At 38.8% G+C, this 26183-nt stretch overlaps 1 protein-coding gene across 1 annotated transcript; it reads left to right on the forward strand.

Moving 5' to 3' along the window:
• Positions 1-2324: 2324 nt before the first annotated feature.
• On the forward strand, positions 2325-20395 carry LOC142107424 (scavenger receptor cysteine-rich type 1 protein M130-like). Its single transcript, XM_075190857.1, is given in 12 exon segments — positions 2325-2352; positions 7740-8033; positions 9308-9443; positions 10479-10801; positions 13757-14071; positions 14552-14770; positions 14773-14868; positions 15829-16143; positions 17560-17871; positions 18542-18874; positions 19654-19689; positions 20250-20395. Coding segments are annotated over 12 exon segments (2553 nt in total).
• The last annotated feature ends 5788 nt before the right edge of the window (positions 20396-26183 follow it).

Consider the following 26183-nt stretch of genomic DNA (forward strand, 5'->3'; position numbering starts at 1 on the left):
GGGGTGCAGGATGAGTAATAACCCCCTGTCACCTTCTGGTGCTCTTGCTGTTAACCCCATTATTTGTGTCATCACTCCTACCCCAAATAACGGTGTGCATACTTGTTGCAAGTCTATCCAACAGTGATTCCACACTGTCTGTATTCTAGTTAAATAGGCAGAAAGCGGAGCAGGACTTTTCCTAGGATCTGGTGCTTCCTGTATAATAGTATGCATATCCGATTTATACCAGGGTGAATAGGTTTCTTGTGGGTTAGGTAAGTGTCTCCTATTATTAGCACCTTCAGCATCATTAGCATCAAAATTTGGGTTAGGCACCCTTTGTATTCTGACTGGATACATATGAGTGTGAGCATGCGATACCTGCTTTTCCGACGTTATTCTCCTCACACCTGGATTTGTTGTTTCTCCTAATGGACTGATATTGTGATCCTTCAACCGGCTTACCATCATTGGTATCTTGGTAACATTTTCCTTTTTCCTGCAAGAATTATCTGTACAAGGATGCGTATTAGATTCTACCGGATTATCACAAAATGGACATTCCTCATAGTCTTCTGGAACACATCTTTCACATTGCAAACACTGTCTCTCAGGATAATCATTTATTTCATTATTAGCAGACTGAGAATGGATTTGACTTGGGGTTTGAAATGTGATTGATGGAGTGTTACCTGCGTCCACTGGGGTCACTGAATGAGTCTCTAATTGTGAATGCCCCTCTTGTGCTGCGAACTGTGCTATGTGACCTGCCCGTTGAGATACTGGTGGTGTATCTGGTCTATTGTCTGCTTGCTGTGGTGGAGCTGTAGGGTCCACATAAGGTGGTGGCATGTCTAATAGACCTGTACCTATGTGTGCATCCTCTCTTCTTTTCCTTTTCTCATCTTCAATTTCTAATGATAGTGTATACCACATGTTAACCACATCTGCATGTCATTTTCTGCTTATTCATGCTTTATTAGTGTTTTGAAACCTTTTCCACTTTTCTGGATCTAGTGTGCCCTCTAGTGGGAAACCTGCTCTGTCAAATATTAGTTTTATATTTTTTAGAGATTTCTTTCCTTCTCTGCATTCCAATATCTCTGTGGGTTTAATAGACCCACCAACTTTGCTAGTATGTGCCCCCATTTTATTCAAAGTTGATCAATCTCTGAATATACTGTACTGTCGGGTTGCTTTACCGCTTGCACTCTTATAGCAGGTAACTGTATTTTACAGAGAATTATACTTCAATACCACCGTTCAAAAACCTCTTAATTCCTTCTATTCTGGCTGAAAAATATTTGCATACTATACAAAGAAATATAATCAGAAAACAAACGATAAGAATGACCATGCAAATCACTGTTGCATTTGTAACCATTTTTGCTTTCTTATTTCATAATCACCAGAATATCCTTTTACAATTTCATTATGTAACCCAGGTGGTAATTTCTTTATACTGTACAGACAGATAGGCTTCCCTTCAAAGGGTATGTGATTAACTTGCCAATATAGTAACACTTGAGACCAAAAATACCCTATATTTTGCTGCAATATATATCCTTATTTAAATGCACATTTACCATACAATAATTTTGCTTTGCATCCACAACACATCCAAAAACAGTTCTATCAATTACAGCTTCCAGTGTAGGAAGAGTATCAGCAGAATGCTTTCTAAGTATAACAGCACATGAACAATCTGAACAATAAACAAATGAATTATTCAAATACAATCGTGAGTACTATTGACATATATTAAATTCAACCATATAGTTAGCGCTTTTTATGCTCTCAAACAGATATCTGGGTTCAGGAAATCTCTCTTACCATATACAGATGAACAGCTTTTAGACACACAACAAGAATGCTGGACAGAGAGTAAATCAGTGGAAAAAATCACAGCTGAATTTACTCACCGTACGGGTTTGAACTTTCGTGATTCCAGCTGATGCTGCAAGCGTTATTTGTCATCTGTATAGGTTGTCCGAGATCCCGGCTATTGGAGCCCCCACGTAATGTTAGGGTAATTTTACCTCTCCTTTATCAAGTCCCTTCAGATATCAGTGAGATAAGATGCTGGTTAACCAGGAGATCAGTAATCAAGACACAGACATGCCAATGTCAAGATGTATACTGAACTGTGCTCGTTTATTTCTGGCATACATTTATACATGAAAAAACGTTTGATCTGGTTATAGGATAGAAACACAAGATTGATATTTTCCTGAGTAAATATAAATCTTCTGACAAAGCTAGTTAGTTCTCTTCATGTCACTTTTATGGGTTCTTCTTATCATGGGTTGTTCTTATCATCTTTGCTGGCGCCAATACTCCCAATGCCATCATTCCTGTTCCCATGTCCTAGTACTCCCAATGCTATCATTCATTACCCCATGTCCTAGGCCTCCATCTGGGGTCTTTGAGATAGGTAAAGGCTGGAGCTGGTGGTTATGCTGAATGTATTTTTAAGGCAAATACCAAGATTTTTTAACCCCTTCACATATCATTATTACCATCATAATTGAGGCCCTAAAAATGCTCTCACAATAGATATACACTATACTCTACTACACTACTGATAGATATATACTATACACTACTGATAGATAAATACTATACACTACTACACTACTGATAGATATACACTACTACACTACTGATAGATATACACTACTACACTACTGATAGATATACACTAACACTACTGATAGATATATACTATACACTACTGCACTACTGATAGATATACACTATACACTACTGATAGATATACACTATATACTACTGATAGATATACACTATACACTACTACACTACTGATAGATATACACTATACACTACTGATAGATATATACTATACACTACTACACTACTGATAGATATATACTATACACTACTACACTACTGATAGATATACACTACTACACTACTGATAGATATACACTATACACTACTGATAGATATACACTATACACTACTGATAGATATACACTATACACTACTGATAGATATACACTATACACTACTACACTACTGATAGATATATACTATACACTACTACACTACTGATAGATACACACTATACACTACTGATAGATACACACTATACACTACTGATAGATATACACTATACACTACTGATAGATATACACTATACACTACTACACTACTGATAGATATATACTATACACTACTGATAGATATATACTATACACTACTGATAGATATACACTACTACACTACTGATAGATATATACTATACACTACTGATAGATATATACTATACACTACTGATAGATATACACTATACACTACTGATAGATATATACTATACACTACTGATAGATATATACTATACACTACTGATAGATATATACTATACACTACTACACTGATAGATATATACTATACACTACTGATAGATATACACTACTACACTACTGATAGATATACACTACTACACTACTGATAGATATACACTATACACTACTGATAGATATACACTATACACTACTGATAGATATACACTATACACTACTGATAGATATACACTATACACTACTGATAGATATACACTATACACTACTGATAGATATACACTATACACTACTGATAGATACACACTATACACTACTGATAGATACACACTATACACTACTGATAGATACACACTATACACTACTGATAGATATACACTATACACTACTGATAGATATATACTATACACTACTACACTACTGATAGATATATACTATACACTACTGATAGATATACACTACTACACTACTGATAGATATATACTATACACTACTGATAGATATATACTATACACTACTGATAGATATATACTATACACTACTACACTGATAGATATATACTATACACTACTACACTACTGATAGATATACACTACTACACTACTGATAGATATACACTACTACACTACTGATAGATATACACTACTGATAGATATATAATATACACTACTGATAGATATACACTATACACTACTGATAGATATACACTATACACTACTGATAGATATACACTATACACTACTACACTACTGATAGATATACACTATACACTACTACACTACTGATAGATATACACTATACACTACTGATAGATATACACTATACACTACTACACTACTGATAGATATACACTATACACTACTGATAGATATATACTATACACTACTGCACTACTGATAGATATACACTATACACTACTGATAGATATACACTATATACTACTGATAGATATACACTATACACTACTACACTACTGATAGATATACACTATACACTACTGTTAGATATATACTATACACTACTGCACTACTGATATATACTATACACTACTACACTACTGATAGATATACACTATATACTACTGATAGATATACACTACTGATAGATATATACTATACACTACTGCACTACTGATAGATACATAATATACACTACTGCACTACTGATAGATATATACTATACACTACTACACTACTGATAGATATACACTATACACTACTGATAGATACACACTATACACTACTGATAGATACACACTATACACTACTGATAGATACACACTATACACTACTGATAGATACACACTATACACTACTGATAGATACACACTATACACTACTGATAGATACACACTATACACTACTGATAGATACACACTATACACTACTGATAGATACACACTATACACTACTGATAGATATACACTATACACTACTGATAGATATACACTATACACTACTACACTACTGATAGATATACACTATACACTACTACACTACTGATAGATATACACTATACACTACTACACTACTGATAGATATACACTATACACTACTGATAGATGAACACTATACACTACTGATAGATGAACACTATACACTACTGATAGATATACACTATACACTACTGATAGATGAACACTATACACTACTGATAGATGAACACTATACACTACTGATAGATGAACACTATACACTACTGATAGATGAACACTATACACTACTGATAGATGAACACTATACACTACTGATAGATGAACACTATACACTACTGATAGATGAACACTATACACTACTGATAGATGAACACTATACACTACTGATAGATGAACACTATACACTACTGATAGATGAACACTATACACTACTGATAGATGAACACTATACACTACTGATAGATGAACACTATACACTACTGATAGATGAACACTATACACTACTGATAGATGAACACTATACACTACTGATAGATGAACACTATACACTACTGATAGATGAACACTATACACTACTGATAGATGAACACTATACACTACTGATAGATGAACACTATACACTACTGATAGATGAACACTATACACTACTGATAGATGAACACTATACACTACTGATAGATGAACACTATACACTACTGATAGATGAACACTATACACTACTGATAGATGAACACTATACACTACTGATAGATGAACACTATACACTACTGATAGATGAACACTATACACTACTGATAGATGAACACTATACACTACTGATAGATGAACACTATACACTACTGATAGATGAACACTATACACTACTGATAGATGAACACTATACACTACTGATAGATGAACACTATACACTACTGATAGATGAACACTATACACTACTGATAGATGAACACTATACACTACTGATAGATGAACACTATACACTACTGATAGATATATATTATACACTACTACACTACTGATAGATATACACTATACACTACTGATAGATATACACTATACACTACTGATAGATATACACTATACACTACTGATAGATATACACTATACACTACTACACTACTGATAGATATATACTATACACTACTGATAGATATATATTATACACTACTACACTACTGATAGATATACACTATACACTACTGATAGATATACACTATACACTACTGATAGATATACACTATACACTACTACACTACTGATAGATATATACTATACACTACTGATAGATATATATTATACACTACTACACTACTGATAGATATACACTATACACTACTGATAGATATACACTATACACTACTGATAGATATACACTATACACTACTACACTACTGATAGATATATACTATACACTACTGATAGATATATATTATACACTACTACACTACTGATAGATATACACTATACACTACTGATAGATATACACTATACACTACTGATAGATATACACTATACACTACTACACTACTGATAGATATATACTATACACTACTGATAGATATATATTATACACTACTACACTACTGATAGATATACACTATACACTACTGATAGATATACACTATACACTACTGATAGATATACACTATACACTACTACACTACTGATAGATATATACTATACACTACTGATAGATATATATTATACACTACTGATAGATATACACTATACACTACTGATAGATATACACTATACACTACTGATAGATATACACTATACACTACTGATAGATATACACTATACACTACTACACTACTGATAGATATATACTATACACTACTGATAGATATATATTATACACTACTGATAGATATACACTATACACTACTGATAGATATACACTATACACTACTGATAGATATACACTATACACTACTGATAGATATACACTATACACTACTACACTACTGATAGATATATACTATACACTACTGATAGATATATATTATACACTACTGATAGATATACACTATACACTACTGATAGATATACACTATACACTACTGATAGATATACACTATACACTACTGATAGATATACACTATACACTACTACACTACTGATAGATATATACTATACACTACTGATAGATATATATTATACACTACTGATAGATATACACTATACACTACTGATAGATATACACTATACACTACTGATAGATATACACTATACCCTACTACACTACTGATAGATATACACTATACACTACTGATAGATATACACTACTACACTACTGATAGATATATACTATACACTACTGATAGATATACACTATACCCTACTACACTACTGATAGATATATACTATACACTACTGATAGATATATACTATACACTACTGATAGATATACCCTACTACACTACTGATAGATATACACTATACACTACTGATAGATATACACTACTACACTACTGATAGATATACACTACTACACTACTGATAGATATACACTACTACACTACTGATAGATATATACTATACACTACTGATAGATATACACTATACACTACTACACTACTGATAGATATATACTATACACTACTGATAGATATACACTACTACACTACTGATAGATATATACTACTACACTACTGATAGATATACACTATACACTACTGATAGATATATACTATACACTACTGATAGATATACACTATACACTACTGATAGATATACACTATACACTACTGATAGATATACACTATACACTACTGATAGATATACACTACTACACTACTGATAGATATACACTATACACTCCTGAATATACATACTGTCTTTGTGGATACTGTATAATCTAGATCTATAATTAGATAGATTAGCAAGTTACATGTACTAGAGAATCAATGATGAGGTAAATTATTATTATATTATAAGGTATCATAATAAAGGTGACTAAATATATTAATATCAATATGTTCTGTCTATTAATGCAGAAGGCAATGACTTACGTCTGGTTAATGGACACAGTAGATGTGCCGGCAGAGTAGAAGTCTATCACAGTGGAGAATGGGGCACAGTCTGTGATTACGGCTGGGAAAGAACCGATGCTGATGTTGTGTGTAGACAATTACATTGTGGTAACGCCACAGACGCAACAAGAGGAGCTACTCATGGTCCAGGAACTGGGAGGATGGCTGGTTTAGGATGTTCTGGCAATGAGCGGGCTCTATGGGATTGTACTTTCCTCGGATGGGGAAGTTTACCATGTCCTCATGTTATGGACGCTGGTGTGATATGCTCAGGTGATGTATGAGATATAATTACTACCAGTATATTTGTGTTACTGACACATCTTCCATCATTTGATGGGTGAATGAATCAGTCCAGATGAACCAGATAAATATGCAGAATATAATAATAGAGACACAAAGAGACAACAATAAAGATGTATCAGTAATATATAAAGTATTCTGCACTTTGTGTTAGATTTACTGATACACAAATTCCCAGTATCAGGACTTTATAACCTCCTATGTCTGAGGGTCTGAGTCATGTTCGGACGCATCTCGTGTGTGTAGTGTATCTCATATGAGGGTAACGTAGACCTTGTACAGTAAGGACCAATGTAACTGTGGACGATACTAGTCCTGTCTGTGTGGTAAGTACTCGTGGGACTAGCTGGATCCATTGCTCAGTAATCTCTAGAAGTTGTACCATTGATAGTGCTGATTATCACAGAGATATGGAGGATAAGGGCTGGGTTTGGGGGTGACCCAGACGTTATATGATAAGTGTGTGGGGTGCGGAGAGTTAGGAAATGTAATGAAGAATAGTGATGGATCAGATGGCAGAACAAATACTCTCCTAGTGGCAGGTGACAGATCCAGTCACCTGGTCACATTGCTGCACTGTCCCCACCTCCCCCTCGATCTTATGCTACAGACTCTTCAAGGGATTGGGGAGAAGAAGTCCCGATATATCATACTGACACATACCCCCCACTTCCAGCACATATATATATATATATATATATATCTCTATATATCTGACCTCTGAAGCTATCATGTGGGTTGATGTATTTGATTATTGTATTTGATATTTGTTATATGGCCTATTACTGACGTCTGCAAATCTCTGATTTCATTTCGGTTTTCTCCCATCTATCTGACATTTTTGGATTAACCACTGATTTCTTCTTGTTTCCCTTTACTTTAATTTACTACAAACATTATAATTCAAATGAAGTGTACTTTAGAATACATTAACATTTTTTAACATTTAGTATTGTTTCCTTATTGTATTCTTGGGGTGCTGTTATTTGTACCCCGCATGTTACTATGTCATCCGTCTGATGGTCAGAGGGCATAATACCAGCTGTGCCCCAACCACCGTTATCTTCTCAGCGTGTATATAAATTATATACATGTTTAGTACAACCCTAGACACAGTCCTCTAGGTCTGAATATCCCATAGAGGAGGGGGGGGGGCAGAATATGAGCCCCCAGTATTAGAGCAGTATTTCTATTAATACCACACTGTCATACGTATATCTATCTGACAGCAGCCAAAGCTAGAATCACTTATATTACTGAGCGTAATAACCTGACTACAAGGCGGCTGCTCTGTACAACTGCTGTACATCTACTGTCTGCTCCACCATATTGTCTGTATTCCCATCCTCCATCATCTGATGCTCTGTACATCTACTGTCTGCTCCACCATATTGTCTGTATTCCCATCCTCCATCATCTGATGCTCTGTACAACTGCTGTACATCTACTGTCTGCTCCACCATATTGTCTGTATTCCCATCCTCCATCATCTGATGCTCTGTACAACTGCTGTACATCTACTGTCTGCTCCACCATATTGTCTGTATTCCCATCCTCCATCATCTGATGCTCTGTACATCTACTGTCTGCTCCACCATATTGTCTGTATTCCCATCCTCCATCATCTGATGCTCTGTACATCTACTGTACATCTACTGTCTCCTCCACCATATTGTCTTTGTTCCCATCCTCCATCATCTGATGCACTGTACATCTACTGTCTGCTCCACCATATTGTCTGTATTCCCATCCTCCATCATCTGATGCTCTGTACAACTGCTGTACATCTACTGTCTGCTCCACCATATTGTCTGTAATCCCATCCTCCATCATCTGATGCTCTGTACATCTACTGTCTGCTCCACCATATTGTCTGTATTCCCATCCTCCATCATCTGATGCTCTGTACATCTACTGTCTGCTCCACCATATTGTCTGTATTCCCATCCTCCATCATCTGATGCTCTGTACATCTACTGTCTGCTCCACCATATTGTCTGTAATCCCATCCTCCATCATCTGATGCTCTGTACAACTGCTGTACATCTACTGTCTGCTCCACCATATTGTCTGTATTCCCATCCTCCATCATCTGATGCTCTGTACATCTACTGTACATCTACTGTCTGCTCCACCATATTGTCTGTATTCACATTCTCCATCATTTGACTTTCTTCTCTACATCAAACTATTCCTCACCTGTGGTCTCCATCTTTCTACTCCCTCTTATCATGTGTCATCTATCTTATCATTAACAAGTCTCTTTGTTTTTCTTTGTGTATAAAATGATGAAAGGGAAGGATGTGACTTGGCTAAATCAATGTTTTAATTTTACAACTTTGTCTTATATTACACAATACGTAAATCACTTTCTTTACAGATTGTGTGTTAACCGGTCAGTGATTGTTCTTCAGATGACAGAGAATATAGACTGACTGATGGACCTAGTGATTGCTCAGGTCACTTAGAAGTAAGACATGGTAGCACTTGGGGCTACGTCTGTGAGACTAATATGGATCTAAGAGGAGCCAATGTCATGTGCAGTGAGATTGGATGTGGACCAGCGGTGACATCATTAATGACCTACACAAGAAAGAGTCAAATAATCTGGACAGAAGACATCAAGTGTGTTGGTAATGAGTCCAAGTTACTGGACTGTGTGAGAGATCCTAAGCCTGAGAGAACCTGCACCAACCAAAATATCCTTACCATTCAATGTCTAGGTATGGTATCTATTATTAAACCCATTATATTCATCTAGGTCTATATAATATGTCATGCTGCTTCATTTATTACAATAGATAATATATATAATTTGTAAATGTATTATTTGAATTCATTTTTTTAAATAGTGCCTTTTGGATATAAATATAACAAATGTCATGACGCTGTATTTACATTTACTTAATGAGATATTTCATAAAACCTTAAATGTGTTCAGATCCTCAACTGAGTCTTAGAAATATAAACAACCTAATAAATCAAATAACATACAAAATTATATATTTTTCCATTCATTTATTGATCAAAATAATTCAAAATTGAATATATTTGTTGGAAAAAGTTTATGAACCACTAGGATTATCAGGGATAATTAGAATCTAGAGTGTCAATCAATGGGATGACAATCAGGTGTGAGTTCAGGTTGTCCTGCCCTATTTACAAAGCCTAAAACTGAGTCTTCACTACCACAGACTGGTCTTCACCAGACAGGCTTGTGAATGCATGCCATGCCTCCATCCAAGGGGATTACTGAGGACATCATTACCCCAGACTGGTCTTCACCAGACAGGCTTGTGAATGCATGCCATGCCTCCATCCAAGGGGATTACTGAAGACTTCACTACCACAGACTGGTCTTCACCAGACAGGCTTGTGAATGCCTGCCATGCCTCCATCCAAGGGGATTACTGAGGACATCATTACCCCAGACTGGTCTTCACCAGACAGGCTTGTGAATGCATGCCATGCCTCCATCCAAGGGGATTACTGAAGACTTCACTACCACAGACTGGTCTTCACCAGACAGGCTTGTGAATGCATGCCATGCCTCCATCCAAGGGGATTACTGAGGACTTCATTACCACAGACTGGTCGTCACCAGACAGGCTTGTGAATGCATGCCATGCCTCCATCCAAGGGGATTACTGAGGACTTCATTACCACAGACTGGTCGTCACCAGACAGGCTTGTGAATGCATGCCATGCCTCCATCCAAGGGGATTACTGAGGACTTCATTACGCCAGACTGGTCTTCACCAGACAGGCTTGTGAATGCCTGCCATGCCTCCATCCAAGGGGATTACTGAGGACTTCATTACGCCAGACTGGTCTTCACCAGACAGGCTTGTGAATGCCTGCCATGCCTCCATCCAAGGGGATTACTGAAGACTTCACTACCACAGACTGGTCTTCACCAGACAGGCTTGTGAATGCATGCCATGCCTCCATCCAAGGGGATTACTGAAGACTTCACTACCACAGACTGGTCGTCACCAGACAGGCTTGTGAATGCATGCCATGCCTCCATCCAAGGGGATTACTGAAGACTTCACTACCACAGACTGGTCGTCACCAGACAGGCTTGTGAATGCATGCCATGCCTCCATCCAAGGGGATTACTGAGGACTTCATTACCACAGACTGGTCGTCACCAGACAGGCTTGTGAATGCATGCCATGCCTCCATCCAAGGGGATTACTGAAGACTTCACTACCACAGACTGGTCGTCACCAGACAGGCTTGTGAATGCATGCCATGCCTCCATCCAAGGGGATTACTGAAGACTTCACTACCACAGACTGGTCTTCACCAGACAGGCTTGTGAATGCATGCCATGCCTCCATCCAAGGGGATTACTGAGGACTTCATTACCACAGACTGGTCGTCACCAGACAGGCTTGTGAATGCATGCCATGCCTCCATCCAAGGGGATTACTGAGGACTTCATTACGCCAGACTGGTCTTCACCAGACAGGCTTGTGAATGCCTGCCATGCCTCCATCCAAGGGGATTACTGAGGACTTCATTACGCCAGACTGGTCTTCACCAGACAGGCTTGTGAATGCCTGCCATGCCTCCATCCAAGGGGATTACTGAAGACTTCACTACCACAGACTGGTCTTCACCAGACAGGCTTGTGAATGCATGCCATGCCTCCATCCAAGGGGATTACAGAGGACTTCAGGAAAAGCGTTATCGATGCTTCAGGGAAGAAAAGGTCACAAAATGATATCTAAAGACTTTTGGCTTCACCAATCTACTGTCAGTGCACAAATGGAGACAATTCAATACCATTCCTCCTCTCCCCGGAAGTGGTCGTCCAACATAGTAACTCTAAGAGTAAGGCAAATAATATTCCAGGATATCACAAAGTACCCCAGTGTAACGTGAAAGAATCTGCAGGCCTCTCTTACACTGGCTGATGTCAGTGTTCATGAGTTCATCATCAGCCAATCACTGAGTAAGAATAGTGTGCATGGGATGATTGGCTAAAAGACATTGCTCTCCAAGATAAAATGGCTGCCCTAGTAACGTTTGTTAAAGAGAAATATAACTACTGAAAGAATGTTCTATGCATGGTTGAGTCTAAAATAAAACTTTTTGGCTTAAATGAGAAACACTTTGAATAAAACCAATGACTGCATTCCAACATGGTTATCCCATCCCAACCGTGAAACACGGTGGTGGTAGTATCATGGTTTGTGGTTGTTTTGCTGCCACAGGTCCAGGACAGCTGGCCATCATCGATGGAACTATGAGTTCTAGATTGTACCAGAGAATTCTTCATGAGACTGTCTTGTATTCATCCATGAACTGAAGATCAACAGAAACGGGATCTTGCACCAAGTCAACGACCCTGAGCACACAAGTCAGTCTGCAAATAATGAAGATATTTTTGTTTTTTGGAAGCCCAGACCTTAATCCAATCGAAATGTTGTGGCAGCTCCTGAAGTGGATGTCATGTAAGAAAACCAACAACATCCATGAGGTGGAGCAGAAATTAAATGTTTGATCATTTTGTGTGTTATTTGATTCATTGTGTTCTATTTCTCACGTTGTATGACACAGTTAAAGTGATATTTATGGCGAAATTCAGAAAATTCTAAATGTCTCACACATTGTCTGCACCACTGTAACACGTAATTATCATGTTTTATTCTGCTCCTGTCTGACAGGTACATTCAATGGCTACAGACTAGTGAACGATAGTGATCACTGCTCAGGCAGAGTGGAGCTCTTACACCGAGGACAATGGAAGTCACTGTGTAATTCCCACTGGGATCTACAAGCAGCTAATGTCCTGTGTAGACAATTACACTGTGGTACAGCTGCCTCACTTCCAGCGGGAGGATATTATGGGTCAACAAATGAACCTTGGACAGATAGGTATCACTGTAAAGGATCTGAGTATCACCTGTGGGAATGTGATGTCACTACACTTGGAAACAATAAGTGTCCACATTGGGACACTGCAGGTGTGATTTGTACAGGTAAGTCTGACTGTACAGTTCTCCTACACATTGGGGCATTAGTACAACAGTTCCATTCACTATGCTACTGACAGTCAACCCCATGGTAGTAATGAGGGAGCCAGTTGCCCTCAGAAGGTGATTGGTGTTTATCCTCATTGTGTCACTATCCAAACCAGCTCCTTTATAGGAAGTAAACAGATCCCTCTATTCTCTCTCACTCCAGCAGCAGGTTCCATGTAAACATGTATCAGGTGCACGTGAAGAGAAACATTTATTGAATGTTTTGCTTTTTTTACCTGCACAATCGTGTGATCTAATAGAAATGTAACATATTACATTATAATTGACTGATGCATGAAATCAGTGAAGTGACCTGCACCAGTGTTTCCCATCTCTCACAGTGATGGTCTAGGGAGATGGACAATCCAGATGTTTGGGTGCATGGGTGTATATGTCCTGCTGTACAACTTAATCCTACTGTCTGTTACACACCTACAGGACAGAAGGCGTTTGTGCGTCTGATGGATGGAGAAAGTCATTGTGCAGGGAGACTAGAGGTCCTCACAAATGACACATGGAGCAGAGTGGTAGCTTATCAATGGGGCATAAAAGAGGCTGAAAATGTCTGCAGAGAATTGCATTGTGGGGACGCAGTTGAGGCATTTCCTATTGGAACACCACCGGTGATCAGTGGTCATGTGACATCCAAGAGATATTTGTTCCAACTACCCAACTGGAGAACTTCTCATCTACTGTTCCACCCTCTACAGTGACATATTCTATAGAGGGAAAGGATGTAGGAGTAATCTGCTCAGGTATAGAAGCTTCATGTATTATAAAGAGATAATTTATAATCTGACATGTATTGGTATTGTGATTATAATCATGTCCACTTTGGTGCATGTGGGACTACATATCTGCTGATTGTCATGCTTGGTGCCTGGTGTGTCTGAGTGTGAGCATGTAACACATCAGTAGGTAGGATCACATTCAGACATACTGGACTGCACATACATGACACATAGAACATTCTTACATTGTGCCATACAAGCAGATAATACTGTGTAAGACCAGGCATGGTGAGCTGACACTGCTCCTGGTAGCTTCTCTCTGTTGATACCCAATGGGCCAGAGAGGAATAGGAGTCAGAGAGGCCATTTAACGTGTCCGGGATGGACTAATGTGTGATGACGTGTACACATCGCCATTTATTGTATGAATTGTTGGATCTGTGACAAAGTGTGGTCCAAAAGTGAGTAAGATCTAGATAAGTGCCATTCAGTATTCTGCCAGTACTTGGACCACGCTGCCACATTTCTCCAGGTGGAGATTCAGGTGGTCACTCGAAGGCCTCTACAGGGACCTGAAATGGTTTTATGTGTTCCTCATGTTCTTGAATCTCAGGAGTCATCATCTGAGTAAGATTCACCTTGGATGACATTAGGGACTTTTTTCCCTCTCTCTCCTTCACCATTGTTATTGTTTATTTGTAAAGTCCCAAATAACACGATAGCTCCGGACAGTGGGTTTAAATTCAACTCTACCTTTATCTTGACCTGTTGGTCTATCTGACGTCCCTGTGATATACTCTTATCTGTATTAATGTTTATTTCTACTATACATCCCACAATAGTTAATTCTATAAAATAACTAGATAGAATTTCCTTTGAATTTCAGTGATTGGGTAAAATACTTTATTTACTGTGAATGTGTAACATTACTGGACATAAGATATCAGATATACTAATATATCCATGTTGTGTCTCCTAATACAGAGAGCAAACGTCTACGGTTGGTGAATGGTCCTGGTCGCTGTGCTGGTAGAGTGGAGGTCTATCACCAGGGACAGTGGGGGACTATCTGTGATGACTTATGGGACCAAGCAGATGCCAATGTGGTTTGTAAACAGCTAAATTGTGGCTATGCTGTTACTGCCACAACCCAGGGGCATTATGGGAGAGGAACTGGGGAGATCTGGATGGACGATGTACAATGTACAGGGAATGAAACTGCTCTTTGGAACTGCACATTCAGCCAGTGGGGTCAGCACAATTGTGGACACAAAGAGGACAGTGGTGTAATATGTTCAGGTACATAGTAAAGTGTAAGGATCAGTATTCGCTAAGAATCCCAACTTTCGTTTCTACAACTCAGTTGCTAAGACAACCATCAAGCAGCCAGGTGATAGGTTCAACAGGAGCCTTACAATTATCTCCCTGCTCCTTATAGTACAGGGAGTCCTATCTCTCATACCATTAATAGCTTCAACCATGCTGTGCAGCTGCTAAGCCTGTTATCTTGTTATGACTGCTCTTGGTGTGACCATTTCTTGGATATTAACCTGGTCTGTTTGTTGCCTGCCCTGACAAGTTCCTGGATACTGACCAAGTCTGTTTGCTACCTGCTCTGACCACTGCCTGGGTTATGACACTGTCTGCCTTCTGTATGTCCTGATACTGCTTGGACATTCGTCTAGCTGGCTGCACTGACCTCAGCTTGGGCTCTGACACTGTCTGTTTGCTACCTGCTCTGACCACTGCCTGGGTTATGACACTGTCTGCCTTCTGTATGTCCTGACACTGCTTGGACATTTGTCTAGCTGCCTGCGCTGACCTCGGCCTGGGTTCTGACACTGTCTGCCTGCTGTATGTCCTGACACTGCTTGGACATTTGTCTAGCTGCCTGCGCTGACCTTGGCCTGGGTTCTGACACTGTCTGTTAGCTGTCTGTGCTGACCTTGGCCTGGATTCTGACACTGTCTGCATGCTGTCTGTCCTGACACTGCTTGGTTATTCGTCTAGCTGCCTGCTGTACCCTCCTGGTTTACACTATTCTACCTCTGGAGGAACTACATGTTTAGTAGCTCTGCAAGACCTGCTGATCACCTTGGTAAGTCCTAAACTCAGTGCCCCCCCGTCTGCCATTTCAGTCTCTAATGTTATCCTTCACCAATGTCATGATTGGTTTAAGCTCCTACTACCACGTGTTAAGTCCTCAGGGAAAGCGAGTACCGGTGAGCATATCGCTCTCCATGTGAATGGGGGTAGATAAAAGTGAAAGCTACATATAGCTGGTTATAGTTATTCAAGTCTCTGACAATTGGCATCACAAAGGGTAGGAAGAAACACCTGGTGATAATCTCTGTGTGTACAACAAAACCATCAATAACTTACTTCTGACCACACAATAATACAAGTATTAGGGATTACCTGCCCTGAGTAAGGCGTCATGTAGGTGGTTAGATCAGGCTGAGACGAGGAATACATTTCACATTTGAGCATTGCTAACGTGTTTACTTATCTTTGGACTAACTGCCTCTGGAAGCTTTTATCGATCTCAATCTGAAACTAAATTGTAGTAAAACGTTACCTACCTATACATTGTTCTAATTATTTTGGTCAGATGATTCGTTATCTGCTTATCTTAAAAATAGTTGCAATATAAAATATTATTTAAAGGTAATTAACCAGCACTGACAGAGCTGAGTAATACAATTGTTCTTGCAGAGTTCCTGGACCTTCGTCTGGTTGGTGGGTCACATGACTGTGAAGGACGCCTGGAAGTCTATTATAATGGAAGTTGTGGATCTGTATGTAATAACGTTATGCCAGAAGACTCAATCTCTGTTATCTGCAGACATCTGAGCTGTGGATCTAAGGGTCACTTACTTACTGCACAGGAGACATTTGGCAAAGGAAATGAGCCTTTTTGGGTGGACCATATTAATTGTCACAAAGGTGCCAACTTCTTATGGCCGTGTCCTTCATCTCCATGGAATATCAGCTCCTGCGATGATAGAGACCTAGCCAGGATTGTGTGTGAGTAACTGAATGTTTCCTGATCTGCCTCTCATCATACTGATTAATTACTTGGTTTATGTCATATAATGTTAATGAATATGGACGTATTATAATTAAACTGTTTCTGATAAATATATATATATCTGTATTGGCCACTGAAGTAACCGGTGGATCACAGGCTTTAGTGGTGGAAATATTAGTGGAATAAGCGAATACTTTTCTGCTGTTTGTGTTTTCTTCCACTGCAAACCAACAAAATACCTGTGTGGATATCAAAATCTTTTTTTAATTTCAACAACTTTTATAGAAGAATGGTGCATATATATATATATATATATATATATATATATATCGGTTATATGCACTGTTGTTTATGACTTATTTATATCTTATTATAAAACAGTAAATTACCGGCATCATCATCATGAAATGGACTTTATTGCGTCCTCAGGACGTATCATTGTTGTGGCCGCATCTATTTACTTATAATAAGATATGTCAGACTCACAATCCGCACATAAAACTACTATATGACAGCTATGTGCTAGTAAATCATATATAGGGATTAATAAGTAGTCTGACATGTAATGTCAGTAAGTACAAACATGTCACATAGTGAGGTCTGATACTGGATAATCTGCAGTCTGACCACTAGTTGTACAGAACATTACAGACAAGTGACGGATATATTCTCTCCCCTTTGTTTCCTTACTAGACAGAGACCGAGTCCGTCTCACCAATAACTGCTCGGGCAGAGTGGAGCTTTATTATCAGGGAGGTTGGGGGACAGTCTGTGATGATGATTGGGACATGAAGGATGCAGAAGTGGTATGTAAACAGGTGGGGTGTGGCCCCGCTATGAATGCCACTGGAGGGGCCCTGCATGGAAGCGGGACCGGTCCCATCTGGCTGAGCGAGGTGAATTGCCGAGGTTATGAGCAAGTGCTGCAAGACTGCTGGGCTCTGCACTGGAACATGGGCGATTGTCTCCACAAGGAGGATGCCGGAGTCGTGTGCATGGGTAATTTACTGTATGTGGTATGTCGTTATATAACGCTAACTTAGAGAGTCCACTAATCATATTTACTTATTTAGAGATGACGCATTTGTGCACTGAATCTACATAGAGACAGACATACACAGAATGGTACTTACATGTGTATATTGTGTTAGATCTTATGTATAACTATAAAACTGTAGTATTTGTGTCAGGTGACATCCGGTGTACAAGTGTGTACATTTACACCTAACGGTAGAGCACAGTTGTGGTCTGACAGTGTTAGTGGTAAATGCTAAAGTCATATTATATAGACTGTGATCCAATAAACACATCCCTTGTTTAAGGGATGAAACATGAATTGTGAGTCTTCTTTCCCGCAGTCGTCCAATTAGAAATGACTAATAAGTGATATAAACAGCTGGACGCAACCTGATATCATTTATCAGCTGGAGGGGTCAGTACACAATCGGCCAATCAGAAGAGGCCGGATAGGCACCATCATTACGTATCATTACACCGTGGTCATACAGCCGTCTCCATATGTATCCCTGGCACCATGTGGACTGTACACGCTACAACATGTAATACAGTGATGTGACACATGATTAGGAGTTATGTACACGTGTCAGTATAACTGGGTATTATAAAGACATAGGAACACTTTAGTGTTATAAAGAGATATAATGAGTAAATGCTGTATAGTCAGCACGGCTTCTGTGTCCTATTACAGAGCATGTGATGGGTAAGAAATGTTATTTGTATTTTCTGATTGGTTTTATTTATTTTTATTGGTCCTACAGAAAATGATCCACCTCCAACAACAGTCACCACTTCAGGTAACGTTCTATAAATGCTTCCGATTTATCAGTGACTTATATCCCCCAACACAATGATGGTGCCCTGTTCCCTTCCCGTTAGTAAGAGCTGCCGACCAATCAGATGTCACATCTAACCTGAGTGATTGTATGTTGGATGTTTTACAAATAACCATCTCAGGTCTCGTGACCGATCATTTACATGAGATATTCTGAATGTCATACTATCTATTTCTTTATCTGCTTCTATATCTCCATGAGCCATATTTACGTATATAATCAGTGAGCCACGTTTATGTATATATCTGTGAGCCACGTGTACGTATATATATCTGTGAGCCACGTGTACGTATATATCTGTGAGCCACATGTACATATATATCTGAGACACATGTATGTATATATCTGTGAGCCACGTGTACGTATATATATCTGTGAGCCAAGTGTACGTATATATATCTGTGAGCCAAGTGTACGTATACATCTGTGAGTGGTATTAGTAACTGGTATCTTAGTAATAGTCGTGCTGTCAGTTACTTATTATTGGAATGTCCCTCTGACACTATATTCTGTGTAATAAGATTTAGGCCGGCTTCAAACAATTCAACCCCCGTCATATATCCCAACGGATTTCCTTGTGGTCTTCATCGTCTCAGTGACCCTGGTTGGGATGGGAATCATTGTTGTCGGGGTTCTGATAAAACGTATGAAGAGATATGAGAGGTGAGTATGGTATTGGTGCTATTATATAACCAAACCTTACACTCCTGATACTGCACATTCTGCTCATGTATAAGAATAAGTTGGACTAGTGGAGGTATGGCTTACCACGTATACCAGCCCACGTCCACCACTGAGTGTAAAGGGAACTAGCGGAAGAATTATAGAACTGTATTGTACTCCCGCCAAGATTTGTCCTACTTGTCGTCGTCCCCCACGTCCTGCCACACTAAGGACCTGTGCACATGGGTACAATGTGGCAGCGTAATGTGAGGGTAAAAGTAAGGATAAAAAGAGCACATTTGTCTCTGGACCTACATGTCACACCTTGTATAAAGTACATATGCGTGGTACCCCTATATTTATATAAAATACATATAAGTGGTACCCTTAAATTGATATAAAGTACATATACGTGGTACCCCTATATTTATATAAAGTACATATTTGTGTGTCAAAGTAATTATTAACAAAAACCCTATATTACCAATTAGTTCAATAGAATGAACCAATGAACTTGAATTTTGTTTCTGTGCTTTAAGAGAACAGAAAAACACATATTGCACAATACAGAAATTACATAACAAGAGACATGTTTTTAGTAAGTTTCCAGTATTTCACAATAGCCGGATATGGCCAAAGAAATATTGGCTCCATATAAGGTCAAGATGACCCTTCCAAAAGAACATGTCACTTTAATTATAGATACATTAGATTGCCAGCAGTGATGTAAGCTGGGAAGGTGTGTTATAAAGACATAAGGAGTATCATCTCTATAAATGTGTGACTTAATCAAATATAGATTGTCAATTTGCATTTGAGACCATGGCGATGTCTGCTTCGTCCAGCATGGCTGTATCTATGTATAATATATTTTTAATAAACTATAGAAATATTATATTTTGGAAACCTGCTCATCTCATTTATTATTTAAAGAGAAGAAAAGAGAAAATCTTATACACGTGGTACCCCTATATTTATATAAAGTACATATATACGTGATACCCCTATATTTATATAAAGTACATATATATACGTGATACCCCTATATTTATATAGAATACATATACATGGTACCCCTATATTTATATAAAGTACATATACATGGTACCCCTGTATTTATATAAAGTAGCTCATTACACATTGGATCGGTATTTAGGGTAATACTATTTACTTAAACGTAAGTTGGAGAAGAATCATAGAACAGAGAATATTTCCCTAATTGTGGCTGTTTTCCAGTATAATGTCTATGAGATAAAAAAAAAAGAAATAGAGGAAAAAGCGCTGGTACATCTATAACAGTTTAATTAATATAAACAATTTATAGCCTAAATGGCAAAAGCATAAAATTACCAAAACTGACTAACTTGCATATAGAATTGGTTGTTAGTCCAATGGACTTAAAAATAACACCATCAATAGACCAACAAAGTTAGATTGAATAATCTGGTGCACCAGAAAATTGACAGAATGGTCTGTACTACTTGTATTGCTTAATATCAGTGTGTGTCATATATAGAGACACACTGTGGTCCGGACCAATCTGGCTTGATCAAACAAGCAGGTGGAAACAAAACACAACCAGACTCCTATAAACCATTATGTACGCTCTAAACTTGAATAAACAATGATTATAGCAAATTGTGGTATGGTCTATGGTATCTCCTAAATAGAAGACACATTAAAGTAGCCAGACATAAGCGTTTGTCCGTTGGAGACGCTAATGGGCTATATAAGGTATGCAGATAGGTTCCTTTAAACGTAGAATGATAAATTTGTTCCACAACAGTTGCCAGTGGGCCGGTATATTGCAACAGGTCAGTTTAGTAATACCAGTTTAGGCACTAAGCCATTCATGAATCAACATTCCCATTCCTGGTAGGTAAACCCTGCTGAATCAATTGGGATCACTTGTCCAGCAATCAGATGTATTCACCGCCTCACTTCAACTGTGTAGTGAAATAAATTGTCCGTGCTGGACTAGATGGTAAAGTTCATACGAACAGGTATATAAGTTCCGAACCTCCAGCAATGCTTGTATCAAGCTAGTAAATTATATTACTTATCTTTAGCAGTTTTATCATAGTTGGTGCAAATACACATCAAGCAGCAGCTCCGTGAAAGGAGGAGGGCGATAATCCGACAGTCCGGCGCACAAACCCCGGGGTTTAGACAGGGCGGAGTCAGCTAGTCAGCTGGTACAGAAACAGCCAATCCTGACGCGTTTCTCCGAGTATTCGGCTTCGTCATCTATATATAACAACATACTTTTAGATTACCTAGCGCCTTTATTGTTTATAAATCCCATGAGATAAAAGTATATAATTCTCCCACTATATACCAAAGGGAAGTCTCTTCTGTGTTACTGCGGCCATGGGGTCACCTCCAACCAGGTCCTATCTGTGTAGATTGTATGTTCTCCCCGTGTTCACGTGCGGTTTCTCCAGGTGTTCCAGTTCCTCCCATTCCCCAGACACATACTGGTTGGTTAATTGGCTTCTGACAGAATCATCCCGTGTGTATATGTGGTAGGGAAAATAGATTGTAAGCTCTGCTGGGGTCACATATTACCTGTAATACTCTGTGTAATATGTAGGTGCTCTATAAAGCCCATGGGGGGTGTTTTCTACCTACAATAACGTAACGTTACAGGTGAGTTTAGCACCTGATTTATTGGTGACAGTTTTCTTTCTAGGGGTAAAGAATGAACTGTCTGAGCTTAGATGGTAAAAGATAACTGAGATTGGGATTTGTACAACAGACATATTGGGACATTTAGGACACATGTCTGTAGACATGTCATTGACATGTATTAAAATAAAACATTCTGACACATTTTCCTTATATGGTGACGTTTGATTAAAGGTTTATTTGCCGGTAACTACATGTGTGTTTCAGCCCTCAGGAACATGTATTCAGTGTCATCCCAGGAACCTGTGTATGAAGAGATTGATCTAAGAATGATGAAGAAGTATCAGAGCGTATCCCAACAATCAGGTATGTTCTGCTGTGATTACCTGTATGACACACGTTAGTTACTGGGTGTGAGCTTAGATTGTGTGTGTACGGTACATACCTTCATGTGACAGTAACACAGTGTTCTGACATGACCTGTATGACACACGTTAGTTACTGAGTGTGAGCTTAGATTGTGTGTGTACGGTACATACCTTCATGTGACAGTAACACAGTGTTCTGACATGACCTGTATGACACACGTTAGTTACTGGGTGTGAGCTTAGATTGTGTGTGTACGGTACATACCTTCATGTGACAGTAACACAGTGTTCTGACATGACCTGTATGACACACGTTAGTTACTGGGTGTGAGCTTAGATTGTGTGTGTACGGTACATACCTTCATGTGACAGTAACACAGTGTTCTGACATGACCTGTATGACACACGTTAGTTACTGGGTGTGAGCTTAGATTGTGTGTGTACGGTACATACCTTCATGTGACAGTAACACAATGTTCTGACATGACCTGTATGACACACGTTAGTTACTGGGTGTGAGCTTAGATTGTGTGTGTGTACGGTACATACCTTCATGTGACAGTAACACAGTGTTCTGACATGACCTGTATGACACACGTTAGTTACTGGGTGTGAGCTTAGATTGTGTGTGTACGGTACATACCTTCCAAATTAGCCAAAATAAATACAATAAATGAGGATATGAAGCAGTGATTGGATCCCTCTATGTATAATATAATATTGTTTTATGCAGTGTTTTACCCTGATGGCCTTGATGAGAAACTGGAATACTACACAAGTGAGGAGAGACATCATATGATGCCAGAGCCAGGTAACATGCATGACCAGAGCCAGGTAACATATATGACCAGAGCCAGGTAACATATATGACCAGAGCCAGGTACCATGCATGACCAGAGCCAGGTACCATGCATGACCAGAGCCAGGTACCATGCATGACCAGAGCCAGGTACCATGCATGACCAGAGCCAGGTACCATGCATGACCAGAGCCAGGTACCATGCATGACCAGAGCCAGGTACCATGCATGACCAGAGCCAGGTACCATGCATGACCAGAGCCAGGTACCATGCATGACCAGAGCCAGGTACCATGCATGACCTGACCACATTGTAAGAGAAACATTAGTGGTTACATTGTGTCTAGAAATGTATTATAACTAACAGATGTATTTGTACAGTTATATTATATAACGACTGTCATCACTGCAGACATGTCACTGTGACGTTATCCTAGGTTCCTCTCTGGAGAACAAGATGACAGAATATGATGACACTGGATTATCCTATGAGAACCTCAACAATGATGAAACAACGACCGACGGGAGCAAAGGTCACTGTTCATTCATATCACTGAGTCACTGGTTATAAGTCATTATTGTGATGTGAGAAATATTGTATGTTCACCTGTAATATGTGACAGTAATGTGGGGTTATATAGTGATCACTGCACCTCAGTCACAGTGCTTAGTGTACAGTCATGTATGTCACATGTAATATGTGACAGTAACGTGGGGTTATATAGTGAGCAGTGCACTCAGTCACAGTGCTTAGTGTACAGTCATGTATGTCACATGTAATATGTGACAGTAACGTGTGTTTATAAAGTGAGCAGTGCACTCAGTCACAGTGCTTAGTGTACAGTCATGTATGTCACATGTAATATGTGACAGTAACGTGGGTTTATATAGTGATCACTGCACTCAGTCACAGTGCTTAGTGTACAGTCATGTATGTCACATGTAATATGTGACAGTAACGTGGGGTTATATAGTGATCACTGCACTCAGTCACAGTGCTTAGTGTACAGTCATGTATGTCACATGTAATATGTGACATTAACGTGGGTTTATATAGTGAGCAGCGCACTGTCACAGTGCTTGGTGTACAGTCATGTATGTCACATGTAATATGTGACAGTAATGTGGGGTTATATAGTGATCAGTGCACTCAGTCACAGTGCTTAGTGTACAGTCATGTATGTCACATGTAATATGTGACAGTAACGTGGGTTTATATAGTGAGCAGTGCACTCAGTCACTGTGCTTAGTGTACAGTCATGTATGTCACATGTAATATGTGACAGTAACGTGGGTTTATATAGTGAGCAGCGCACTCAGTCACAGTGCTTAGTGTACAGTCATGTATGTCACATGTAATATGTGACAGTAACGTGGGGTTATATAGTGATCAGTGCACTCAGTCACAGTGCTTAGTGTACAGTCATGTATGTCACATGTAATATGTGACAGTAACGTGGGGTTATAAAGTGCATTGGGTGATGTATACAAGTGAAGATGAGACATGTGGTTTATACCTCACTGTATATTATTGAGACAATAAAGACACAACAAAGTAATACTGTACTAAAGGAAATGAATTGGTCACAATTATATACACAGTAAGGAGGACAATCCGTACAAATATCATATTATAACATATGTGTAAATGGTGATTTGTCTACATAGACCTAGGTCTACCTAGACCATATAAAACCATCTATCCCCACAGTCCGTCTCTGTAGACCAGTAGTGGAATGTTATAGTATAAGTCTACATGTGCTGTACATGATGTCTGTGGTTACTGGCTCATTAGTCCATATCAGCATAGTCCCGTTATTGATATCTCACTATGGTTGTATTATATTAGGACAAGACGAGGGTGTAGACCATGGATATGACGATGCGGCTGTTGATCCTCAGGGTGTGACGGCTGATGGAGGAGTCAGTATGGATGAGAGAGAGAGAACGTGTGTGACTCCATCTTGTAACGGTTTGTATTAATGTCTCTGTTTCTT

Source organism: Mixophyes fleayi, chromosome 11 (assembly GCF_038048845.1).
Source record: "Mixophyes fleayi isolate aMixFle1 chromosome 11, aMixFle1.hap1, whole genome shotgun sequence".
NCBI lineage: Eukaryota > Metazoa > Chordata > Amphibia > Anura > Limnodynastidae > Mixophyes > Mixophyes fleayi.